Source organism: Penicillium antarcticum (genome assembly GCF_028974205.1).
Source record: "Penicillium antarcticum strain IBT 31339 chromosome Unknown utg000005l_segment0_segment0, whole genome shotgun sequence".
Classification (NCBI taxonomy): Eukaryota; Fungi; Ascomycota; class Eurotiomycetes; order Eurotiales; family Aspergillaceae; genus Penicillium; species Penicillium antarcticum.
The window spans coordinates 265,680-292,111 of record NW_026695303.1 but is presented as its reverse complement, the minus strand read 5'-3'; the positions used below and the strand labels follow the sequence as shown (position 1 = coordinate 292,111).

Here is a 26,432-nt window from a genome sequence, read left to right as displayed (position 1 = left end):
ATCTGCACCTGGTTCGCCGCCGGGGTCCAGTCACCAGTCTGTCTTGCATCTCAAGTCTAGATGAGCCCCTGTCTGCCCATTAAATATTCTGCCATCTCCACCCACTCTTGTTCCAAGAACCAGTTGCCTAGGGGTTGTAGATATCATGCTCTGACCTGGTAGGTACAGCCCCCGTCACAAGTTTCCATACGATTTTCACGCGTGGTGCTAACTCGTCTCTGTAGGGTGGGGCACCCAGCTCAGCGGGACCCAGAGCAGGCTTCATCAGGGCCCACGAATGGGCCGAGGACTTCGGCCCATGGCCCAACCCACGGTGGGCTTGGGCCCTAACCACTAGCCCAAGACCCAACCCCCAGCCCACGATGGGCCCCCATTGGGGGCCCATGAAAGCCCATTTTTGCATAAAATCAAGGTCTTGGCGTTCATAAAGCTGCTAAATCATCAAAATAAAATACTGTTATTTTTCGCCGTTCTGGTTCTAACTCTTATTAATGAGACTTCTATATCTAGATTAAATGAAATTTAGATAAACATTTATATAATTCAACTTGAAGTAGTTTGTTATACGTTAATTACTAATTAAATTTAATAGTATTAGACTTCCGCAAAGCCCATTTTGGGCCCAAGGTTCCGGCCCAGAACCCAACCCAGCCTGGGCCCGGGTTGAACTTCATTAACCCGGGCCCAACCCGGGCCCAGCACTGGGCCCCCAGTAAACCCAGTTTGGACCCAACTCGGCCCAACTTTTGCATTATTTCAATCATAAAACTGCTCAGTTATCAAGATAACTCACTGTTTTTTACATCGGTTTTGATCTATACCTTGAACCACTATACTTTTCTAGTATAACTAGAGTGTGTTCAAAGCTATAAACGCGTAGAATCAACCTTAAATAAGTAGTTATGGTTCTTTAGGCTTAGAAAGGTCAGACTTTGCTATGGTTTTCATAGTGTTTAACTTATGACTTTTTTATTAACCTTATATTAGATATACGTAGATAAGTTCTATAGGCGACACTATAGGTTTTCTAACGGCCGTCAGAAATTATTAAACTAAGGTTTATCTTAAAACCTAGTACTGATTTTTTGACGGCTGTTAGAAATCATAGTGTAAATATATATAGTGTACGGATATATATTTCACAATATACAGTGTTTGTATACCCATGAATGCTTGAAAAAACCACTATGGAATTCGGGTATTGTTACTTTAAATCTTATATATCATATATACTAATTATATTCTTTATTATTCCACTATATTCGACTAGTAGCTAGTAAGATTATATAGATTGTAGGTCTTTTTAAGTACTTGTATAAACCCGGATAGGTAAGACAGGATAAAACTTTTTGACGATCTTAGGTGGAAGCTGGGGTAGGAATTGGTAGACTTCCGCATGACCCAACCTAACCCGGACCCAACCCGGACCCAACCCGGGCTAGGTTGGGTTTTGGGTCAGAGTCTTCGACCCAGCACTGGGTCCGGGTTATAATGTCTGACCCAGTACTGGGTCTGGGGCCCCAACTTAGGTTATAAACATTGCAAACACGCTTAGGCCCGTGACTACATAAATTATGCAATTTTTGGCTGTTATATTAGGTATTTCTATTACAGCTGAATCAGAACTAACATTTTAATTTTGAAATAAAGTAGTAAATATTGGATGAAATGTATAGTTTATATCAATTGCCTATACTGCTAACTAATGGTACTCAAAAATATCATCTTCTCGACTCTTTCGCTTCCGTCCTAACGCGCGCACTTAGGTGTTGTTCCCTGGTAACTACACCTAGGATTCACGTCTAGTCTGTTCTTCAAACGTAGCTGATAAAACCTCATCTACCTCTATCTCTTCATCAATTGTAGTCTCCTGTTCCTCAGTGTCACTGATTGGCTCGATCTCAATCTCGTCAAGCTTCTTATCCTTCTCTTCCTTTGCCGCTTCTATCTTATTATAAGAGAAGAACTTCTCAAGAACCCTCGCCTCTTCTTCTTCGATATTAAATCTTGAAGTACAAAGAAATATCATTAAATCTTCGATCGTAGAAGACTTTATCCTCCCTCGGCGGTAATGACAGATATCCCGAGTAGTGTTAAAGAGCCGCTTAACGCCTGCACCTATTGCAGGGAATAAGAGGATATCACGCGCAAGGGCGGCAATTGCTAGGAAGCGAGCTTGGTTCTCTCGCTAGAATATAAGAGGTGCAATATAAATAGGATCTAATACTAAGTTAGTAAGAATCCTGAATAGCTTTGTTTAAATATACCACTATTAAGATATTGAGCTATTTTATTAGTAGCTGTGCTTGTTTATACGTTGCTTCTATTTAACATCGTATCAAGCTTCGATCCTAGCCGAGCTATTATTTGGGGGCTATCCGATAACTGGTTAAGGGTTAAAAGCTACTCTTGGTATAGAATTAGAGCTTCCTAGAAGGATTTGCGATACGTATCACGCTATTTCTGATCCTAGTCCTTCGTAAGAAAGAACTTAAACTTATTCACTAGCGCTAGCATTGTGCTAATCGCATAGATATACCCTCGAATATTATTAGTTTGAGAGTAGTACTTATCAAGCTTTAACCGACTAGCTTTAAGTGCATAAAGCATCTATTTTTTCTATGGCACACGCTTTCGTCGTAGCTGCTTTATTGACTACTCTAGATACTCAAAGAGTTTATTGTAAATCTTGAACATATAATACGCAGTAATATCTCGAGTCTTTGATAGCTAAGTTGTATAGTCGAAGAATGGCTTAGTGATATAAAGAAGATAGTTAACTTAACGCTACTCCTCCTCGTAGAGTAATATCTCTTCGCAATCGTACTCTGCACAAAATAGCGTAAAAATAGGACGTAGACGCTTTGCCCGGCGAAGCATTAGAAATATCGAATTCTATCGAGTTCTTATATCTTAGATCGGCACTAGCTTAACGGCTATTGTCTAGAGATTGTAAAACGTCTCCCGGCGCTAAGGGCTTGCGTTTATATAGATTGCAAGAAAGCGGACCTTATTCAATATAAAGGATATCTCACGATTCCGATGCTGCGCGTTCAAATAGGCTAATCTTGATTGCTTCTCTGTCTATCTCGTCTTAGCTAAGTCATTTAGTGGAACTACCTTAATACGATCAAGGAGCTAGTTTAGACTAAGCTAGATAACGTGAGCAAGACATAGAATTCGAACAATAATAACACTATCTAATAGGCCCTATTGTAGAGAATCAAATAATGTCTTATTATTAGATGCATTATCCGTTGTTAACCCGAATACTCGGGCTTCAAGGTTATGCTCTATCAGAGTTTCAAGAAGAATATTGCTTAGGTTTGTACCTATATACGTACCGTGGAGAGGTTTGAACCTAAGTAGCACCTCACGATAGACCTAATTAATATCAATAAAGTAGCTAGTGATTGCTATAAACGCCTGCGAGAATAGAGATGTCTAGCAATCAAGCGCAATTGATATCTTCGCACTAATAGGTAGTGTACGAAGGATACGCTCTTGCCGATCTTTGATAATACTCTCTAGTCGGCGACGGATTGTATCGGCAGAGGGAATGATCGGAGGTGATAGGGTGTAGCGAGCCCGAGAAATAAGACGCCGAAATGCCGGGTGCTCAATCAGATGAAGTGGAAGCCGATTGAGTGTAATAAACTATAGGATATCTTCTTCCTAGGCTTCTTGCGAGAACGGTATTTCGGCTTATCCCTATTATTAGTAGCTAGGATCAATTAGTAAGGTAGAATAAATAGCTAAATTAGAACGTACCCCTTCCTTTAGAAATTTTGTAATCTCTACTCTCTTCCCTTACTCACTCCTTAGATATCCCGCTATCTTCAAATATTTCTGTATTGTTGATATGCTATGATATTGCACTTTGCCTACAGCCTTTGGATTGACTATGTAAGGATGCTCGAGAATAGCGCCATAACGTTGACACATAACCTTTGGTGCGCTATCTATACTATAAGCAACCTAGTTATAGTGGCTCCAAATCTCCGAATGGCGCGTCGAGTCCCACTTAATCTTGCTCTTTCTTCCAAAGTCGGTTTGTAACCACTAGTCTACCTAGTCGTTATATAACATTTTATCGTAGAGAACAAACGCTTTCCTTCGGTCGGGTCTAACGCGTATTAAGTAGGAGGGGACTATTAGTGGGATATTCGGTCGGAGGAAGTTAGGATCGACGGTTTCGATCGTATATTAGCTACCGGATAGAGTTGCTAGGTGGTTTAATAGTGTAAGATAGCTAAGATTATCTAGATCACTATCGTAAAGAGAGGATACGAAGTCAGACTACTAGTTTTGCGATATGATAGATTAACCAAGAAGTAAAGTAAGGAAGAAAGGGAGAATAGAGAACTTACAAAGTAATAATATCTATTAATAGTGAGTGAATCTAGCAAATACGATATATCAATAAAGAAAAGGACTCTAAGACGTATCCTCGCGATTAATTGGTTAGATTACTCTACCTTTATGTACGTCTAGCCGAATAGCCTAGCAAGAACCCGGAAAACCTAGCAAAACCCTAGTAATAACCTAGAAAACCTAGCAATACCCTAGTAATAACCCAGAAAACCCAATAATAACCCAATTCCCACCCCAACTTTTACCCCTAATCATGAAAAAATTTCATCTCACCTTACCTATTATGTAACCACGCAAGTAGTCTCTAGGTGTAGGAATAGGTAAGTGAAGTAGAAGCCTAGTATAATGCGTGTAATACCATATATTAAGGTAGACTAAACGCTGGCACTTCTAGGTCTAGCGGAACTCTGTAGGCACGTGACCGATTTTATTTCGGCGGAAAAACCATCTCCTTTATAACTGACCATCTAGCGGCTAGGTCCATTGTTAGGTAGAGATCAACACTACTAGAAAAAGACCTTACAACTAACATAGCCTTACTACCTACTAGTCTAGTATAGTCAAATAATAAAGGCATAATATTTAAATATACTATAAACAAATTGAAGCAATACTGACAGAATTCTATAATAATCATATTAAGTCTACAAAGATGCACCAGTGTAATATATCGTAGATATTGAAATAGGGATAGCACGATAGCAGTCTGATATAGCAGACGGGTCGATACTAATGAAGAGATCACACAACCACTCCTATGGCCTGAAGGCGTAGAGAGCGGTCCCTAAAGGTGTAAATCGTACCGAACCTGATGCTATATCATGAATCAAGAAGTTTTGCGAGTAACTATAGTTATATTGAGGTTGTTAGATTATGCTCCTCTCTCTCTGTAGGAGAAGACTGCATATCTCTTGAGGCATCATAGATGCCTTAGGCCATTAAAATACTACTGTCACGAGATTCACCACTACAATATATATATCTACACTTAATTCAAGAAAACTTTCACCGAGCTAAAAAAACCACTTTATCACCATAAACTTGGCTTTCAAATAGGTAATTAACAATAAGAAAGATCAACCATCTCAGATTACAGACTTATTTCTTACTTTTTCCAAAGGAGTGTACTAGGAATGTACAGTAGTTCAAGGTATAAACCAAAACTGATGTAAAAAACAGTATGTTATTTTGATGACAGAGCAGCTTTATGATTGGAATTATGCAAAAGTTGGGTCGAGTTGGGCCCGAACTAGGTTTTACTGGGGCCCCAGTATTGGGTCCGGGTTGGGTCCGGGTCAATGAAGTTCGACCCGGACCCAGGCTGGGTTGGGTTCTGGGTCGAGACCTTCGACCCAAATTAGGTTATGCGGAAGTCTAACTGAAAGGGGCTAGCCAGGAATCTCTGACGTCCAGTAAGATCTAAAGCTGCAGCATGATAATCAGCATGGCTGAGATTACGGAAAGATGACTTACTGTCGAGCCTTGCCTATCAGCCTGACCCCGGATAGACCCTCAGGGAAGGACGAGGCTCTGCAGTGAAGCGACTGCGAGATGCAGGAGAATTGTTGACAGGTTGCTAGTTCAAGCGCCGCCTTTGCTTCTTGTTTTGCATGGAACCACATGGAAGCTCCAGTATGCTATTCTTGGTCCTTGAATCTTTCATACTAGTATCATAAACGGCGTGTATTATTACACTGTACGCACGAGACCTGGTATTTACGCAATAACCATATCTGGATTAGCGCAGCATGTGATTAGGGTTTGAAAGAGCGTCTATGTGTTTCCGACATGGAAGGCAGTAACGGTCGTGACTGTACAGAAATAATGTTTTAAAAGAAAAATAAAATGACCAATCCATTCATTTTCGGTTTAAACACAATGCTTAGCCCGGAGTTAGATCCCAAGAGAGTAGACAATGAGTACACGTAAATTCTGAGGCTGCTGGGAGCTGGTGATCCTCTGGGAACTATGATCTGACCCCTGGGAGCGACCAAGAGCATGTCTGGGAACCATGCTATGGATCCTGGGGTCGAATATGTTCCCAGGAACGTTAGGATCTCACTCGCCAAATTGAAAGCGGGATCTAGGTCATCAATATTGGAAATGCAAATTAAAACGCTGGCAGTAAACGCGGGTACATAACAGAAGGAAGAGGCGAGGTACTGTAATGTTGACGAACGATCAAGTGCAACATTTATTTGTAAATTGACCGAATATCCATGTTCAACAATGCTTTCCACAATATCAGCTAGAAAAATGATAGAAAGATAGTGGTAAAAACTTCAAGTTCGACGGGCAAGCAAACGGTGATTAAATGGTTGTCTATGGTCAGGTCGAAAAGAATACATAAACGGATTTATTCATTCGTTTTCTTATTAAACACAGTGAAAGAAGTAGGGTGTTCATTGAACATTATTGGCCAGACAACAGTCTCCACTCCAAATCACGCGCATTTCTCAATACCCGGGCACCCCCCAAGTCTAATGCAGGAGTCTTTTCAACCTGCCCACCCTTGGACAGCCGTGGCATGCCCACTTTTCTGCCATATTCCCTAGGCCTTTAATCCAAGTCATCTTCCTTTCCAATCTAACTAGTACCTTGCTAGTTATTTTGGGAAAAATAAAAATAAAAAAAGGCTCTAAAGGCCAGACCTCAGGCTAGCTACGCTGTACCGTTGACCGAATTTTCCAAAGTAGCCATTCATTGTTTACTGTTGGCCCTCAAAATCAGAAATTCCCGGTTATAAACTCACCTCAACTTGATGCGTTCCTCGGACACCCAGACGCCAAAATGGGCGTGGCAATAAACTCGCTAGGGACATGTTACGTTTATCGCCTGCTAGAGTGACCGTTTCGGAGTTTTGCTGGGTCATGAACTCGAAAATCCGCAGTTTCTGGGGCGCGGATTGACCTCGATTGCCTTTGGCTGTGGTTTTCAACGTAAATTCGTTGCCTGCTGTGAATTTATCACCTAGTAGGAGACCGTTTTAGGTGTTCGTTGACTATGAACGCTAAAGACTACGGTTTCTGGAGCGCAGCACTCCTTTTTTAACGCGAAAACCATGAACATGATGACGGCCATTTAATTCTGTACCTGTTTGTAGCCTTTAAATCCCCGAGAGCCACTTGATCTATACCTGCGACTATTTAGTGCCCTGGTTTCCTTCAGTCTTTTCTAACAGTGACGCGTCTCTTCATATGGCTTCTACTTCACTCTCCCAGTCCAATCAAAATAAATCGATCAGAAAGTCCAAGCGCCAAAAACAAGGCCGTCGAAAATCCAGCCTTATGAAAAAAGCGGCCGAATATAGCAAATTGTGCGATGCTGATGTCTGTGTGGGCATACGCCTTCGGGAAACCGGCCAAGTATTCATCTTATCAGCGGATGCTTCGGGATTTTGGGCTTTCCTTGGCTCGCAATTAGTATGTTTCCAACTACAGTCATTCTCGAAATCGGCTTGACCAGTACTCACTGAGACTCTCTTTCTCGGCCCCACCGCCAAGGCCCTAGCGCAGATCATTTATTGAGCAGACCATACTTAGTTGAGGGCTGCCGTAAATTGCACGTGGTATGATACGGTATCTAGCGAGGTAATAATACACCAGTCTCATGAGAATCCGGTCGACTTCCATGGAACCCTAGAGTGGATCTCTAATAGTCAAAGAGAGCCGAATAGGCCTGCCTGCCCCCTTCCCCCTCTCTCCCAAAGGTGTCCCCAACTTTTCTCACAGGATACCTGGCATGTATCCCCTTTGCCAGTCGTCACTCCTGAGAGGTGTCTCTTTGGCTTAGGGATCATCCGTTCAAACGACTGATTTTATCGGCAGAACACTGTTAACGACAGGTTCTGTTGTTTGCGGGCGAGCAACAGCCTTCTCGGCAGCCGATGGCGTAAGCCTCAACTAATAATCACTAACCATAAGTCTGTCGCTACAGTTGGCCCATGAAAATGAGGTCCAGTCCGTTCATTCGCTATGATGATTACGACGTTCAACAAAGTGAACCGTTTGATCTATGCAACGATGCATGGCAATATGCACCAACACCTGGCAACTTCGATGGTTCTCCTGCCTCTCCTTCAAATATAAGCTATATGAACAATGACCCTGCCATCGATCCCGCCTCTCAGCAACGAACTGCTGCGCAAACGAATAGCCTTCCCTTGCTCCAATTCGGTGACTGGGAGGAAGGTCGGACGTATGATGAGGATCCACCAACCTGTATTCACTACCTGATTGAATGGAAGGTCACTCTCAATAACAGAACGGTGGCGAAAGATACGGAACAAGATCTAGTTCTAGCCCCTCGGTTTCACTGGCGACTCTTTCTACAGCCGAAGCTAAAGGAACTACTTATTCGAAAATACCCACAGCGGAAATTCGAATTGGATGACACCTCTGTTGTCGTATCGGCCACGCGGCAGAGAGGCCTCTCCCTAAGATTTGATGGGACGGACATTGATTGGTCCTCTATAGAGAAACAGCTATTTGATTGGGGAGATATTTTTCTTGCTGGCAAGAAACTGAGACTTTTTATCTCATTCAACTATATAGAGAACCCCAAAAGTTCAACTGTCAGTCGCCGGACAACTGATAAACGAGGAGCTTCATCTGCCACTCAGCGCATGCTTGAAGAGCGAGACCAACAGCTCCGCGCCGAGGAAGAAGTTACTGGCGAGCCCCCCGCCTGGAAAGCGGTATATGCTTTAATGCGCTGTCCTGGATCTTGTGATCTAGGCCCGCACTGCTGGCAGGATCCATATGGGAAAAAGCACTATAAGCTTTACCGGGATCAGCTGGAGAATCTGGTTAAGTATGTGCAAAGTGGTGGACTTCTACATTCACATGAAGATGTGCCTGGTATGATTCGGGAACAAATATACAGAGCAGAGAGGCAACGGCTTGAACGCCCTCGGCCTCATACTTGCACTACGTCCGAGTCAAGCTGCCCTCCCATCACTATCACAAACGTCCTTCCGGCCCAGACCCCACAGGCAGCGGGGTCATCTATACCCTCGTATCCAGACAACACCGCTACTTCCTCAACGGGACTCCCTGACCTTCATATTTCTGGCCTTCTTGATGTTGCCGTGAGGGAATATAGCATCTGGCAGCAGTCCCGTTTAAGGGAAGAGGCATTGAAAGCCGAGGTGAAAAAGGCGTGCGAGATAGCCTTGGATGATGGGCTAGACCTAGTGCAGATTGACGAGGACAAAAATCCAGAGTACTTCACGAAGCGTGGGGTCAAGTGGGGTATTGCTCGGCGTTTCGTGAAGGACATTAGGTTCTGGGCGGAGAATATAATGGTTGTGTGAGTGATAGGAAGCTTTTGGCAGTTACGTGCATTTGATTATTCGGTACTAGTTTGGTCATTATATCTAGATAGTTTTGAGATTAGAGTTCGTCGATTATCAGACCCGCATTTCGGAAATGACCTTCCGCGCTCGTCACCCTTGATCCAACCGCGTCAACACACCACTCCAGAAAGTCACCAAAACCTTGATCTGGGTTCACCTCATATTCAATCCATTTCCGCTTGATGAATTGCTTTAGCTCGGAGAAGAACTCTTCGATAGCATTCAAATACGGTGAATATGGTGGCAGATATACCAGCTTAACGCCAGCATCCGAGCACATCCGCTGGATGTTCTCCGTCCGGTGGAAAGAAGCCTTATCCATGATAAGAACAGACTTTGGCGCTGGCCACTGGTTGCAGTGCTGAAGAAGTTGTTCGATAAAATCCTCAAAAACATCGGCATCCGTAGAGCCTTGGAAACCCGTCGTAGGACGACCCCGTCCTGAGAATATGCAGGAAGTATCTGATAGCGTCTATCACGATGGAACTTGGAAACCTGAACCGGCGTAACCCCGAGAGGGGACCAGCCAGTTCGTCGAAATCCAGCTCTTTTATCGCAACCTGACTCATCCACAAAAACCAGATGGTACGACCGAAAACCAGATAGGTTGCGGAGGTAGAAATCGCGTAACTCCGCATTTTGTTCCTTCGCAACTTGTCGAGCAGCTTTCTTAGACCACCCCACGGACGCAAGCGCCCGGCTGATGCTTTGAATCGACACATGTTTCCCAAATTCATCCCAGAGAAAGAGGGCCATTTCGTCTTGATATAACGCCGGCTTCTCTATTAAATGTTCGCAAAGCGCTTCTAGCATAGGTGGCGTGATACTCCGCAGTCGTCCAACGCCATTTCGAGGGGCTCTAACGTTCCCGAACACTCGCAGGTTGGAGCGAATGTGGAGGATAGATTGTTTGCTACAGTCCGCGGCATGAGCCATCTAAGACGATGTTAGCGAGTTACTCTGGATCATATGATGGATAAATTCGAGACGAGGTGGTTTCAAATTCGACGCCATTTTGGTTGGTGTGAGGCGGTTATACCTCTTGCTGCTACGTGGACTCGCGAGATCAGAAGCTCCCTTACGGACCGACAATAATCCGAATCGAATGACATCATACCCAGGGCTGGCAAATGGCGCTGAAGTGACCGTGGTTGAGGCTGGTTGAGGCTGGTTCGGGCCGACGGTCCTTCCGATGGCGGAACCAGAAGCTGACACGCAGACACGCGATTCGTGTCACTTCAGGCCGTTCAACCCCACACAGTCCTTCTGAGTGCCCAAGGTTCCTTTACTTCCATGAATCATGGGTTCAGCCGCATCATTCCGTGGCTCCAATTATGGATCACAGATAGGGGCCAACTACGGTTCGGTCACTAACGAATTTCATCTTCCATGGGGTATTCTTTGAGAATCTTTGTGTAGTGTTGATCATGCTGACCTTTACGCAGATCTTGACGACAAGTTATCCCCTGTGCCTGGGGCTGCGTTCGATTCATACGTAGATCAGCATGAAGATCGATGTCTTCCAGGCACAAGAGCCGATCTCCTCTCTGAGATCAGCGAATGGGCTTCGTCACCACAGGACAGATGCATATTCTGGTTGAATGGAATAGCGGGAACAGGAAAATCGACCATCTCTCGAACCATGGCAAAATCATTTAGCCTATCCCAGTCACTAGGAGCAAGCTTTTTTTTCAAGAGAGGCGAAGGGGATCGAGGGAATGCAAGAAAACTTTTCCCGACCATCGCAAGGCAACTGGCGATCAGCATTCCTGAGATCACCCCACTCCTCCAGGAAACAGTCCGCGAGAACCCAGGTATCATAACGAAGACAATGCGGGAGCAATTCGAAAAACTCCTTCTTCAGCCACTCCACAGCCTCGAGCGTTCTAAAATCCCTACCCAGGTTATGGTGATAGTGATTGACGCATTAGATGAATGTGAGGGAGATGGTGATATTCGGCTAATACTCCAACTTCTCCCCCAGCTACAAAATCTAGCGGCTGCGCGTCTACGAGTTCTTTTAACTAGCAGACCTGATCTCCCGATTCGTATGGGGCTTTTAAAGATTGCGGACGATGACCATAAGGACTTCGTTCTCCATGACATACCTCTTGAAGCGATCAAGCATGACATATCGCTATTCTTTGATTACCGCTTAATGGAGATCAGAAAAGAACGCTTTCTACCATCAAACTGGCCCGGAGACGAAGTTCTACAAAGGCTTGTGGCATTATCTGTTCCCTTATTCATTTTCGCTGCCACTATCTGTCGGATATTTGAGGAACCTGACTGGCACCCGATAGACAGTCTCACTGAGATCCTAACACGCCAGAATGACCAATCTAAGCTAGATAGGACGTACCTTCCGGTTCTTGATCGTCTTCTAGGCAGACAACACGAGAAACATAAAGAAAAACTCGTTTCCGAGTTCCAGCAAGTAATCGGAGCTATCGTGACACTAGAGAGTCCACTCTCGGTTCTCTCACTTGCAAAGCTTCTGGACCTTCCTGAGCGGCTTGTTCGCCTTCGACTAGACCCACTACACTCCGTGCTAAGAGTGCCAGTTTACGAAACGGTACCTATACGGCTCTTTCACCTGTCATTTCGAGACTTTCTGCTTGATCCAGACACCCGGAAAAAATCCCCTTTGGGGATAAACGAGACAGAGATGCACTATAGATTGGCTAAACAATGCCTCCTGATATGTCATAGTCTACAGAAAAATATCTGTGGACTACCAAGTGATGGAACCGAACGTACAGGGATTGATCGCCAGATCGTCGATAACAACCTTCCTCCGGAGTTACAGTATGCTTGTCGATACTGGGCATACCATCTAGTGGAATGCGCGAACTCGGATAATATGATATATAGTGCTCTGTTGTTTCTCGAGAGGCATTTCCTACGGAAACATTTCCTACATTGGGTGGAAGCAATGAGCCTCATCGGTCTTACATCGGAAATCCTAGGCATTCTTGATCGGCTGCAAGGCGCCATATCGGTAAGTTGCGCAGAGAGGTCATATGGATCGCACTAACAGCTCTAGGGCAATGACTCTCCCCTAACTTCGGATTTTCTTCACGATGCAAAGCGATTTATTCTGAAAAACCACCAGATTATTGATCTAGCGCCCCTTCAAGTTTATTGTGCAGGCCTTATATTTGCACCCCAGACAGCAATAATCCGTGCACAGTTCAAACGAGAGAATCCAACTTGGATATGCCAGTTACCACGAGTCGAGGAAAGATGGGCTGCAGAACTACAGACACTCGAAGGCCATTCGGGTTGGGTTCAGTCGGTGGCCTTCTCGCCTGACGACCGGCTGCTGGCCTCCGGCTCTGACGATAACACAGTGCGGCTCTGGGACCCAGCGACCGGCGTGCTCGTCCAGACGCTAGAAGGCCATTCGCACTCGGTTTTGTCGGTGACCTTCTCACCCGACGGCCAGCTGCTGGCGTCTGGCTCTCAGGATAACACAATACGGCTCTGGGACCCGGCGACGGGCGAGCTCACCCAGATGCTCGAAGGCCATTCAGATTCGGTTTGGTCGGTGGCTTTTTCGCCCGACGGCCGGCTGTTAGCGTCCGGCTCTGGTGATAGCACAGTACGGCTCTGGGACCCGGCGATAGGCGCGTTCACACAGACGCTCGAAGGCCATTCGGATTCGGTTTGGTCGGTGGCCTTTTCGCCTGACGACCGGCTGCTAGCATCTGGCTCTAAGGATAACTCAATACGGCTCTGGGACCCGGCGACGGGCGAGCTCACCCAGATACTCGAAGGCCATTCAGATTCGGTTCAGTCGGTGGCCTTCTCACCGGACAGCCGGCTGCTAGCATCTGGCTCTAAGGATAACTCAATACGGCTCTGGGACCCGGCGACAGGCACACTCGCCCAGATGCTTGATGACTATTCGGATTCGGTTTGGTCGGTGGCCTTCTCGCCCGACGGCCGGCTACTAGCGTCCGGATCTAGCAATAATACAGTACAGCTCTGGGACCCGGCGACAGGCGAGCTCACCCAGATGCTCGAAGGCCATTCCTATTTGGTTCAGTCAGTGGCATTTTCGCTCGACGGCCGGCTGTTAGCGTCCGGCTCTGGTGATAGCACAGTACGGCTCTGGGACCCGGCGATAGGCGCGTTCACACAGACGCTCGAAGGCCATTCGGATTCGGTTTGGTCGGTGGCCTTTTCGCCTGATGGCCGGCTACTAGCGTCCGGCTCCATCGATAACACTGTGCGGCTCTGGGACCCGGCGACAGGCGCGATCGCCCAGACGCTCGGAGGCCATTCAGATTCGGTTTTGTCGGTAACCTTCTCACCCGACGGCCGGCTACTGGCGTCCGGTTCCATGGATGACACAGTCCGGCTCTGGGACCCAGCGACTGGCGCGCTCAAACAGACGCTTGAAGGCCATTTGGATTCGGTTTGGTCCGTTGCCTTCTCACCGGACAGCCGGCTGCTGGCGTCCGGCTCCATCGATAACACTGTGCGGCTCTGGGACCCGATGATAGGCGCCCTGACACAAACTTGGGATGTTGGGAAAATGGTCTCCACAGTAAAGTTTTCCTCCGACGGTTTATCTATCCACACCAATGCTCGCATTCTTGATATCCAATCCAGGAACATTCCTACCCCTCACCCGCCTCATCCGCCCCATCCGAAGATCGGTATTTCTATTGAGCATGGGAAATGGATAGGCCTGAATGGTGAAAAGATTCTCTGGCTTCCTGTCGAGTCACGGCCAACCTGTTTCGAGATTAATGGTGATACACTCGCCCTGGGACACGCATCAGGGCGGGTTTCCTTTATCAGGTTTTGTACATAGATGTGAATGATTTTGGTTTCTTTTCGTTTCTCTATGTTCTTATCTTTTTATTCTGGGAAAAGAGGGAAATTCATACGGCTCTATACTGCCAATAGTATAATATTACGAAGATATGTAATGTAACATACAGGGCGCATTTTACGGTGTCCCTCAATTTAATGCGAGCCGCTCGTTGAATGATATGCTCTAAAGCCCTTGGCGATGGGGCCAGAAAAGAGCGTTTGAGTGTGTATTGGTCAAGGCAATTTCGAGAATCACTGTACGACAGCAGAAGTGTCATCCGATTCAAATGGCTGTATGTCTCTGAGGAAAAGTCGACTGACCAATCAAAAACTCCTACTATCCAGCCCCAAGACTAGTAACCGACCAGGATCTGGAGCTTGTTGACAAGGATACACCGGAACAACTTGGAGAATAATTATCCGCGCTGAGCTCCAATGGCATCTCAGCACGGCTTCTGTTAATTATTATAGAGAACTATTAGAAGCCAACAAGGTACAGTACGAGGGTGGGAAAAGGGGTTGGAATGGGGCCCGGAAAACATGGCAGAAAATAGGCTTGGCACGGGGCTTGCTGTTTGGGTGAATTAAATTTTTGCTGTGGACTTGGGGGGTGCCTAGGTATTAGGAAAAATGCGCGTGATATGGAGTGGAGAGTTGTCTACCCAATGATATCCAATAAACACCCTACTTCTCTCAGTGTATGTAAAAAGAAAATGATTAAATCATTTGATTTTTCTTTTCTACCCTCGCATTTCTGAGACAACCAACTGTTTGATCAACAGCTGCAGCTTTGCTTGCCGTTGACCTTCATCTTTCACCACTGTGGGTCTTGTACTACTCGTCGACGATGTCTTACAGACTATGTGTCTATTTTCGTTCATTTTACTGATTGTCATGGAAAGCATCGTTGATATTGATTGTGCTTTCGGTCAACTCCCAAATAAATCGTTGGTTGCAAGTTATTGTTCATCAATATCATGTCTCTTCAAACAGTCTTTGCGCTTTGCCCGCGTTTTAATTTGCATTCCAAATATTGATTACCCATACTAGATCCCGCTTTTATGTCTCGCGAGTGAGACCCTCGCGTTCTGGGATTATATTCGATCCTAGAATCTATAGCATGGTTCCTAGGCACGCTCTTGGTTGCTCCTAGGGATCAGATATATAGTTCCTAGAGGACCTATAGCTCCCGGGAGTAAATGATATAGCTCCTGGGAACGAGGAGTGGGTTCCCCGAGCTATAGCAACCTCTCGATTTTGGCTTGGTAGGGCGGTTTTATGTTTGCTATGTTTCTAAGGCAAATATAGGTTTCGGATAAAAGTTTTCCCGCCTAATCCTATTATCGTCAACAACTTAGCCGCTAAGTAGTCGCCGGGTAGGCCCGTGACTCCCGTAGGACTAAGGACTCCTGTAGGACTAAAGGCTCCCGTAGGACTAAAGACTCCTGTAGGACTAAAGGCTCCCGCAGGACTAAAGACTCCCGTAAGACTAAGGACTCCCGCAAGACTAAGGACTCCTATAGGACTAAAGGCTCCTGTAGGACTGAAGGCTCCCGCAAGACTAAAGACTAACAAATGGTATAAGAACTATTTGCTGTCGGGTGTATAGTAAACATAAGTAACGATGTAGGATTGAACACGAAGCCCTAACCTAGATATATGAATAAGTGCCCCGAGTCCTTCTATAGTAGATGAGTAGAAAGTAGAATAGCGGATTTGTCTTAGCAAGATCTACTTGTTGACTAATAAACTTTCTACTACTTGAATAATTATATACTACTAGTCTCGTGGTTATTTACGGTAATTATAGGGATAGTGAGTCGTAGGCAGAAAATACCCTTTAGCGCGGAGGGGTTTTCCCTTTATAAAGCTATATACGTATAGGATAACCTCTGCCGGGTGGATTGGCGGATCATACTCTCGCTTAGTAAGCATAATCACGATTTCTCTTTTCCTTGAATACCTAGGAATAGGTATAGTATGCTACACGTGATTTTGATGATAGATAGACTAGTTAGCCTATTAGTAAGTTGTAGTCTCTATATTGAGTGGTGACTAGTATTAGACCTTGACATTTCCCATGGGACTAGCGAAAATCTAGTCCCATGTCCATGGGACTTAGTCCCATGGGAATTCCTACAGAGGTCTAGTCCCGTGGACCCACTCCCATGGGAGTAAAAAAAAAATTTGGTCCCGCCATAGGAATTCCCGTGGGACTCCCATGGGACTAAAAAAATTTCCCATCTATACATTATTTTTATAATAATGATGGATAAATCGCTGAGTTATCATGATAGAATACGGTAATTTAAAGGTGTTTCAGCGAGTATCCAAACCAACTAAGTATTCATTATTTTTGATATATTCCGACTATAATTTTGTGATTATTTAGTATAGCTTCAGTATCATTTAATATAAACATTCGTTACCTTGATCCTATTTTTTCACACTTTCTGACTTACCTCAGAAAGTGAGGGCTAATATAGAGATATTATACCTAGTAACCTTCAATTTAAATCAGAAAGCGAAGCTTTTATAAGCATCTAGTACACCTATTCCAATATCAATATTCGTTATCTAACTATCCTTAATACTAATCTATCACATTTTCTAACGTATCTTAGAAAGTGAGGGCTAAAATAGAGACATCTATATAAAAGAAACTTCAATTTAAATTAGAAAGTGAAGCTTTTCTAAGTATTAAGTAAACCTACTCTAATATTATTATATCACTAACGATATAAATTAGCTAATACAACACTTATTCTAATTCTCTCTTCTTTATAATTTAATAGGAGCTACTAGGCGGCAAGACTCTAGTTAACCGCACCGGCGGCTCGGAGCTACCGGCTCCTAGCCGATCTCTAGAATAACAAGGATCATGTTTTCCGCAAGGTCAAGCTCCGTGTTAATAAGGTCTAAGGCAAGAACTACTTAACTAACTTCTATAGTCTACTACAAAGTCGTTATTAGGGTCAAGTTTATCGCACTATTAACACATTGTCTTTAATATTATCACTATTTTATTGCACACCACACTACAACTAACTTGAATAAACTTCTTTTGTGGATACTATATATATATATATTCTTGTGTAGAGACTATACTAAAGATATAAATCGACTAATATCCCGTACCTAGACTTTCTAACGTCCGTCAGAAAGTAAGCTTATAGAGGTTAATAACCTTATAAGTGCTAGATTAGAAGGTATATATACGAAGTCCTCCCCCTTTTCAAACCTTATCTTCTATTTTCCCCACCCTTATCACTACTATACGTGACGTCCGTCAGAATTTAAGGCTTTTTCTACCCACCTACCTTTGATACCTCTTAGTCTACCTTTTTGACGTCCGTTAGAATTTAAGGCTATTTCCTACCTACCTACTATTGGTATCCTCTTAGCCTATATTTCTGACGGACGTCAGAAATTAAGGCTATTTCCTACCTATCTACCTTTGATATCCCTTAGCCTATATCTTTGACGGCCGTTAGAATTCAAGGCTTTTTATGAATTATCACTAACACTATTATAGTATCCTTACTACCAACACTATCGCCGTTCTATTATTTGACCACTAGAATCACCCTTCTTATATCTCCCCGCGTTATACACTATTATAGCTTTAACCCGCCGCTCCAAGCTAGTTAGTAATATCAATTATACTCCTGATTTTATCACGGCTATCGAGAATTTAGCCTCAAAGCTTGCTAGTTGTTATGGTTTCCTAACTATAGCCTCTCTGCACAAAATCTATAGCCTCGACCCAAACTTCAAACACTCTCGCGATATTATCGATCAATTCGCCGCTAATCGTGCTAACTCCTTTAATTATCTAAATCTCTCCGCTAGCTAGAAGTAGATCCGCTTCTCTATTATCAAACACGCCTTTAATAATGCCCTAAAATAGAGTCCTGCTCTCGCTGACTCTTAGCGCCCTATAGTTAGAAAGCACAATGTCGATACGTCCTACCTCTTCGAGATTCGCACACTTTGGTGGATTGTTCGATTGATACGCACCCGTAACACCGATATATTTAAGGCATCCTAGGTCACTAAATCCCCCTTCTCGTTTGACGCCAAAGAGGTTCTATATATATAGAAGACTCTTATTTTCTTTGCAAACAATATCAAGAAGAACAAGAATTATATTAACATAGTACCCTAGTCTTCGCAATCAGCCGTGCCCAAACTTTAGACTAGCACGACTTCTACCGTAGCTACTATAGCTACTATATCAAGTGTAGAGAACGCTATTGTCCTTAACAGCATTTAAATAGATCCTATTAACACCGAAGACACCTTTCCACTAGATATCGACCTCCTCGATATAACCCTTTTCGATGGCGCCCCTTACCTATCCCTACTCACTAGTATTGCCTATGTATTAGCTCACCCTACAATAAGCTTATTAGCTCGAGCCCTACTTATCCCCGCTAACCGTGATAGCCTTGTTTACGCCCTCACTAAGGGGAAATAGGCATAGAAATATGTTTTTTACTAGGCTCCCTCTACCAAGACTTCCTAGGTATCGGACCTCCTAGCTAATCTAAAAACCCCTTCCGCTAATAAGCTAATCTTGTCGAGCGAAACACTAGCCGAAATTGCCAATAAAAACGCCAAGAAGCACACTTACCGGGACCGGTAGCTAAAGACTAGTTATAACGATCGCCCCCTATAGATCCTAGATCTACCCGAGTGGGTCTATTAATAACGCTTAAGTCTTACTATCTCTGCTACCCCGCGAAGCTTCACGGATAGTCTCGCCTATGCCTATATCTCGATTGATTCCAATAGTGATAGTTTTATCGCCCCCCTAAACACGTATAGAGTGCCTCCTACGACTCTTATGCCTTGGCAAGTCACGGCTATATCGTGGATACTTGACTAGGAAGCAAGTCTAGTGGCCGGTGGTATCCTAGCGGATATATACGGCTTAGGCAAAACACTTATAGCCTTATCTCTCGTGTGGTAGGCCTCCCAATACCAAATCGCATAGGCCGATCCGGCTCCGTTCCGACCCACTCTAATCCTGGTGCCGTCCTCGTTGATCGATATATAAGCGAACGAAATCCAAGCTCACTTCGGTAATGCGTTTACCCTCTAGGTGTTTCACGGTTTTACTAGCCGTATAGGCGATGCTATGCGCAAAAAGCAGACGCTAAATACCCTTACTTGTCTCCGCGAAGAGCTCGCCTTGATAGATACCAATAATTCCGCTACTAGCCGCACTATTATCCTTAGTTCATACACTATATAGGCTAAACGCACACTTGTGGAGGTACTTCCGGATGGCACCACGAAACCCACTCCAAAGCGAGTCAATTAGGATCATAATAAGGATACCGCGGTGCTAGACTATAACTACTAGAATAAGGATAACTTAGATATTGTAGATAAAGATAACGACCAAGTGCCTAGTTCTCTACCTAGCTCTCTACTAGGGACTCCACCTATGATATCTGCCTGCTAAAAAGTAGTTGAAGTTCTTGCCATCTTGTAGGATAACGACACCTCCGGTTTGCTAGATCCCGAGGCTACTCTCGAAAAGTCTTAGAAGAAGAAGGTCCGCCGTTAGTTCCAGCCACTATTGAATTTCCACTTTGAACGCGTGATCTACGATAAAGGACACTATGTGAAAACTATCTCTTCCCGCTAGCATCGGAGCGTGTCTGCCTTATAGCGCAATGCTATCTAGTTTCTTACGGCAACTCCAATGTGGAATAAGCCGCTAGATATCGCAGGATACCTTAGCCTTCTCTAGAAGGAGGAGTGGGCTAGTATCAAAGAAACCCCGGCGAAGTTTCTCTGAGGATCTCAGGGTTATAGGATCATGTGATAAGAGGAAAGGAAGTAATAAAGAAGAGAGTAAGAAGAATAAAGTGAGAGAGAAGAGTATAGTTCTTTTTTTTTTTTTTTTTCAGTCGGGGTATCACTCTCTATTTATGTTATTTCCCCTAGGTGGCAAATGCTCTTGCCACCTAGTTGATTTATCAGCATTGGTAATTTGATTTATCAGCAGATGCTTCTAGTTCTTTCTATTAGCTTCTATTGCCGATAGTATCCGAAGGTATTCGGTTATAGCCGAGATCTCGGTTCTTATTGGTTCGGGATCTTATCTTATAGATAAGATCCACTATATTATAATTGGTCTTATAGGAAAAAGTGGCTTTTTCCTACCCTCCATTATAAAAAGGGTTCTTTTATAGTCGTATAGACTTCTTATATTGATACCGATCCACTCGTCTGAAGCTTCCCGAACCTCAACCGAGTCTACTACGCTAAGCACTAGGGGCAAGAAGCGTGCTTTTCCTATAGATAGCGCTATAGAGGGCGCTAAAGCTAACAGTCTATGCACCTGGTCACCCGATGTATCAAAAGACTATGACCTATCGACCCGCAAGGCTAACTTTGGTGGAGATGGGGCCTCTAATAATTGGCTTATCTCCTATTCTTCGTTCGAGAAGCTCGTCCTCTCCGATCTAGGCTCGGACTACGACCAGTCCTCTTTTGAAGATTCCCACGATATAGATTCTTGCACAGAAGACTCGCTTAATTTCTTCTTCTAGGAAATAACTAATAGGTGCTGCGGAAAAACTAGTCTGAAATAATGTAAACTACCAAAAAAAATTGAAAAATAAGGGGCCACTGGCTCGAACATAACTATTTCCCTTTAATTGTAGAAGGCACCTTGTATTCTGATCTAAGTCTAAAAATCAAAATATGTACCTTGCTATTTGTAGCCTCTATTTCTGAGGTAAGTTAGAAAGTGAGGAAGTTAGAAGGGTAGTGTAATGTATGTAGTAGTCTCACCACCACGATATATATATATCCAAGGTGGGATTTTGACTTTCTTTAGAATCTAAGGCCTTTTTTATTCTGCCTAATAGAGCAATAGAGATATCTATATCCGACTATTCTATAACTCACTACTAGCTTTTATATATAGCCCTAGATAGCGGCTTACGGTTGGTTATAAGATCTAGTACTTGAAACATTGATTTTAAACTCTGTGGTGTTATAGTTAGCGGATAATTAGACTGTAAAAATTTCCTATAGGACTAATAGGAGTTCTATAGGAATTCCCACGGGACTAATGGGAATTCCCACGGGACTAATAGGAATTCCCACGGGACTAATGGGAAATCCTATCCAATCTACCAATTAGACTGTCGTCTACTATGGGGTAGTTACTTATTGTATAATAGATCTAAACACTTCTCTTAGTCCGAGACTATACCCCTATCGCATCTTCTACGGTCGTATACTACGATTTCTACTTAGTAAGATAATCCTTTACGTTCTTATATTCACGCCAATATGTCTGAATTGAGTTAGTCTTCTAATGCTAGCCCTTTCTCGTAGCTCCTAAGCGATACGCCTGATCTTACCTTACTCTTTTTAGATGACCAATCCCTTGTATACGAACCCTTTGATAGCTAGCGAACTTCTACCTCTTTACCTAGGTCTCAATTTATTACCCTTATTTCCGCTCCTCTCGCTCTCGAGCGTGGCGGGCCTCCGAATAAGCAATTCTGGGTGATCCGAACCGAAATGAATAAAGACGAATTCGTTTAATAGTGGGTACAAACATAAGCAGAGGAGACACAGAAACGGATTCGCTAGGATACGAAACGTACCTTAGATGCTTGGGACGATTTTGACTAAGTCGCCTATTTCATTACCGGTGAGCCAAAGGTTTTATGTCGGAAGTGTGGAAAGATATTTCCACATCCTTAGTTAACCTCAAATAGGACCAATTCTATAAAGCGTTATAGAGTAGTAGGCCTATGTTAGCGTACTTCCAAGAAGAACTCAAGGCAACAGAATATCTAAACATCGTTGGAATCAGCGGTATAAATAATCTACTACCTACTTATTCAGAACTACTACTAAATGATTATCTCTATCTATAGGCTCAATATACCCCGAATAAAAGCAAGGTCTTCGATATCGATCGGTGGGAACGTATATAAGTTACATTGATTGCAAAATCCTCGCTTCTATTCTAATTCCTCGCGCATCGTGATTTTGAAGATTTAATTGCAGAAGCCTAGCTTTGCCCTTCAAAGCCTAAACTACTTTCACCTAAAACTACACGACGTCGACTTCACACGATAGTAAAGGAGGACTAGGAAAAGGTTCTATCGGCACTACCGTAAGGCGCAAAACTCTCAATCGCGCTTGATTGCTAGATATCACCGTTCTAATAGGCGTTTATAGCTATCACTAGGTACTTTCTTGATTGTGACTAGAAGTTTCGTGAAGTCCTTCTCGGATTCGAGCTATTATATAGAATATACTCTAGTGCTAATCTTGGTGCTACGGTTTTTGCACTACTCCAAAAGCATAGTATTGTTGATCGGGTATTAGTAGTAACCACTGATAATGCGTCGAATAACACTACTATAGTTAAGAGTATCCAATATTCGATTAACTCTCTTGAAATACCTAATCAAACACCAATCGTCCGGATTCCTTGCCTCGCGCATATTATTCAACTTAGCCTACGTAATCTCCTTAGTTCAATGAAGGTTAACCCAAAAAATGACACGACCGACCGCCAATAGTTAGAAGATCAAGAGTAGTCACTCCGCACTATCTAACAATAGCAAGGGATTTCGTACACACTTTCAAAGGTAAATCTCAATAAACCTATTCGTGGTACTATTCTCTAATATATCATATATAGATTCGTGGCCTTGCTATCTTTATTAATGCTAGTCCCTAACGCCGTGATACTTTTCTCAACCTTTAAGTATAAGAGCCGAAGCTAATTCCAATACAAGATATTCGAACTCGCTAGAACTCAACATTTCTTATATTAAGACGAGCAAAACGTCTTACATCGATCTTCGATAAATACTGTATCGAGCATAACCAGCCTCGGTTTAAACTAGATTCAGAAGAATAGCGATAGATCGATTACCTTCTCCAAATCACACAGCCATTCTACAAATAGACAACCGGTCTATCAAAAATCAAAGATATCACAATCTATAATGTCTTCAAGGTATACAACATACTCTTTGAGCATTTTGAGAAGTCAATTCGTTAGCTTCAACAGAAAAGGGTGGCTTAGAAAAAAGCAATGCTCCACGCCCTTTATGCAGGAAAGGAGAAGTTATCTGTCTACTACAATAAGACAGAGCAAGTTTATAGCCATCTCTTCGCGATTAGGACAATTCTTGCCCCAGAACATAAGCTCGAATTCTTCTCAGAGAAAGACTAGGCTAACAATAACTATAAATGGCGTCGGAGGTATAAAGAATCTCTACGGCGGTATCTGATTAAATATTAGCAAGAGTCTCCTCTACTACCCTCGCTACCCTCGCCACTAGATACTTTAAGTCAACTAGCGAGTTATTTTGATGCTTTGTTCAACGAGGATCGATCTCTACAAAATCAGCCCTAGAGATCCAGCTTTGAAAGTGAGCTTAGTGATTATCTAAATATTGGTATAAATACCCGCTTCGGTGCTTCAAAGCTTATAGTCTAACCTTCTATATAGGACGACAGAAAGATCTTAACCCCTATGACTATTGGCGCTCTTACCAACACCAATATCCTACACTTGCTAGTCTAGCACGGGATATTTTCTTAATTCCTGCCATAGGGGCTAGCGTTAAGCGCCTTTTCAACTCCGCCCGTGATATATGCTATTATCGGCGTGGCTCCTTTCAAGCTTCTACTATCTAGGATCTAATGATGTTTCGCTATATCTCGAACTTCTAGATAAAATAAGACGAAATTGGATTAGGTGATAGAGGCTATACTCGTGAAGAGAAGCAGGCTAATGAGGAGAATAGGGAGGAAGAGCTTCTATAGGAAATCCTGACTACGATTAGTGACGATAAGGAAGAGCCAAGTAGCGAGACACAAGCCTAACCAGTTATTCAAATACTAAGTGAACGCGTCCTTGGAAAGAGACGAAAGAGCACTACGTCTATATCAGATACTGAGGAGAATAAGGAGAATAAGGAGAACCAACCCGCGGTGGGAAATGATACACAGACAAGGATGGCAACAAGAAATCGAGGTCAGAAGCGGCCAAGGCGAGAAGATAAAGATTTTGTATATATATAAGAATCCAAATTTTACTTGGTCCAAAATCATCTATCGTTTAGAAAAAGCTATTGTAAATGAAATACCGTTCAGAACCGCCAAGAAATGCATAATTCATATAAGTCACGAGATAGCTCATGTTTGCATTGTTTACAGTCCCATAGGAATTCCCATAACTCCCATAGGAGTTCCCACGGGAGTCTAGTCCCGCCATGGGAATTTCCCATAGATGTTTAGTCCCATGGACCCACTCCCATGGGACCAAAATTAGTCCCATGGGAATTCCCATGGACAGTCCCATGGGAGGCGTCCCATGGGAAATGTCAAGGTCTAACTAGTATATCATGTCTATAACACTAGCCTTATAGTATATACTGAACCTATAGTGAGCGATAGAGAATCTTCTTCTAGTGGTATACGAAAGCAATAGGGGCTCCTAGGTCATCTTGTACATTATTACGTAGAAAGCCAAGTAGTCTTATAAGATATTGATATAACAATATTATCTCTTTGAAAATTCTTTGAGGTTCTTCTTCGGTTTTAAACGATTAATCCGCTCTAATTAACACACAAGACTAGTGCTAAAAGTATACTATAATAACATTGCAGATATATTAAAGGTGTCGCGGGCAGTATAACTATGACGTAGAATATACGGTATGCTTTCGCGATACCGCACTCATTTAATGACCGCAAATAACATTAGTAAGTGCCCTTCAAGTTTTGCGAGGGCTCACCACTTTTAGACTTCCGCAAAGCCCATTTTGGGCCCAAGGTTCCGGCCCAGAACCCAACCCAGCCTGGGCCCGGGTTGAACTTCATTAACCCGGGCCCAACCCGGACCCAGTACTGGGCCCCTAGTAAACCCAGTTTGGACCTAACTCGGCCCAACTTTTGCATTATTTCAATCATAAAACTGCTCAGTCATCAAGATAACTCACTGTTTTTTACATCGGTTTTGATCTATACCTTGAACCACCATACTTTTCTAGTATAACTAGAGTGTGTTTAAAGCTATAAACGCGTAGAATCAACCTTAAATAAGTAGTTATGGTTCTTTAGGCTTAGAAAGGTCAGACTTTGCTATAGTTTTCATAGTGTTTGACTTATGACCTTTTTATTGACCTTATATTAGATATACGTAGATAAGTTCTATAGGCGACACTATAGGTTTTCTGACGGCCGTCAGAAATTATTAAACTAAGGTTTATCTTAAAACCTAGTACTGATTTTTTGACGGCTGTCAGAAATCATAGTGTAAATATATATAGTGTGCGGATATATATTTCACAATATACAGTGTTTGCATACCTATGAATGCTTGAAAAAACCACTATAGAATTCGGGTATTGTTACTTTAAATCTTATATATCATATATACTAATTATATTCTTTATTATTCCACTATATTCGACTAGTAGCTAGTAAGATTATATAGATTGTAGGTCTTTTTAAGTACTTATATAAACCCGGATAGGTAAGACAGGATAAAACTTTTTGACGATCTTAGGTGGAAGCTAGGGTGGGAATTAGGCTTTCTGGGTTTTTGCTAGGTTTTTACTAGGGGTTTGCTAGGTTTTCTGGGTTTTGGCTAGGCTTTCTAGGGTTTTGCTAGGTTCTTGCTAGGCTTTCTAGGTTCTTACTAGGTTATTAGGCTAGATAGATACGGAGGTGGAGTAATATAACCAATAAACCACGCGGATACATTTTAAGGTCCTCTTCTAAATTGATCTATCGCGTTTGCTTTATTTACACACCGTCATTAGATATTATTGCTCCGTAAGTCCTCTATTCCCCCTCTATCACTTAT

At 43.2% G+C, this 26,432-nt stretch overlaps 2 protein-coding genes across 2 annotated transcripts; both read left to right on the top strand.

The window, feature by feature from the left end:
• Positions 1-8,323: 8,323 nt before the first annotated feature.
• N7508_004756 (uncharacterized protein) lies at positions 8,324-9,688 on the top strand (the record flags this gene model as incomplete). The annotated part of the gene is made up of 1 exon (XM_058462822.1): positions 8,324-9,688. The coding sequence occupies one exon, from the start codon at positions 8,324-8,326 to the stop codon at positions 9,686-9,688; it is 1,365 nt and encodes a 454-aa protein (XP_058319300.1).
• A 1,342-nt stretch (positions 9,689-11,030) lies between these two features.
• On the top strand, positions 11,031-14,555 carry N7508_004755 (NACHT and WD40 domain protein; the record flags this gene model as incomplete). The annotated part of the gene is made up of 5 exons (XM_058462821.1): positions 11,031-11,124; positions 11,176-12,305; positions 12,450-12,538; positions 12,605-12,731; positions 12,777-14,555. The coding sequence occupies 5 exons, from the start codon at positions 11,031-11,033 to the stop codon at positions 14,553-14,555; spliced, it is 3,219 nt and encodes a 1,072-aa protein (XP_058319299.1).
• Positions 14,556-26,432: the final 11,877 nt, after the last annotated feature.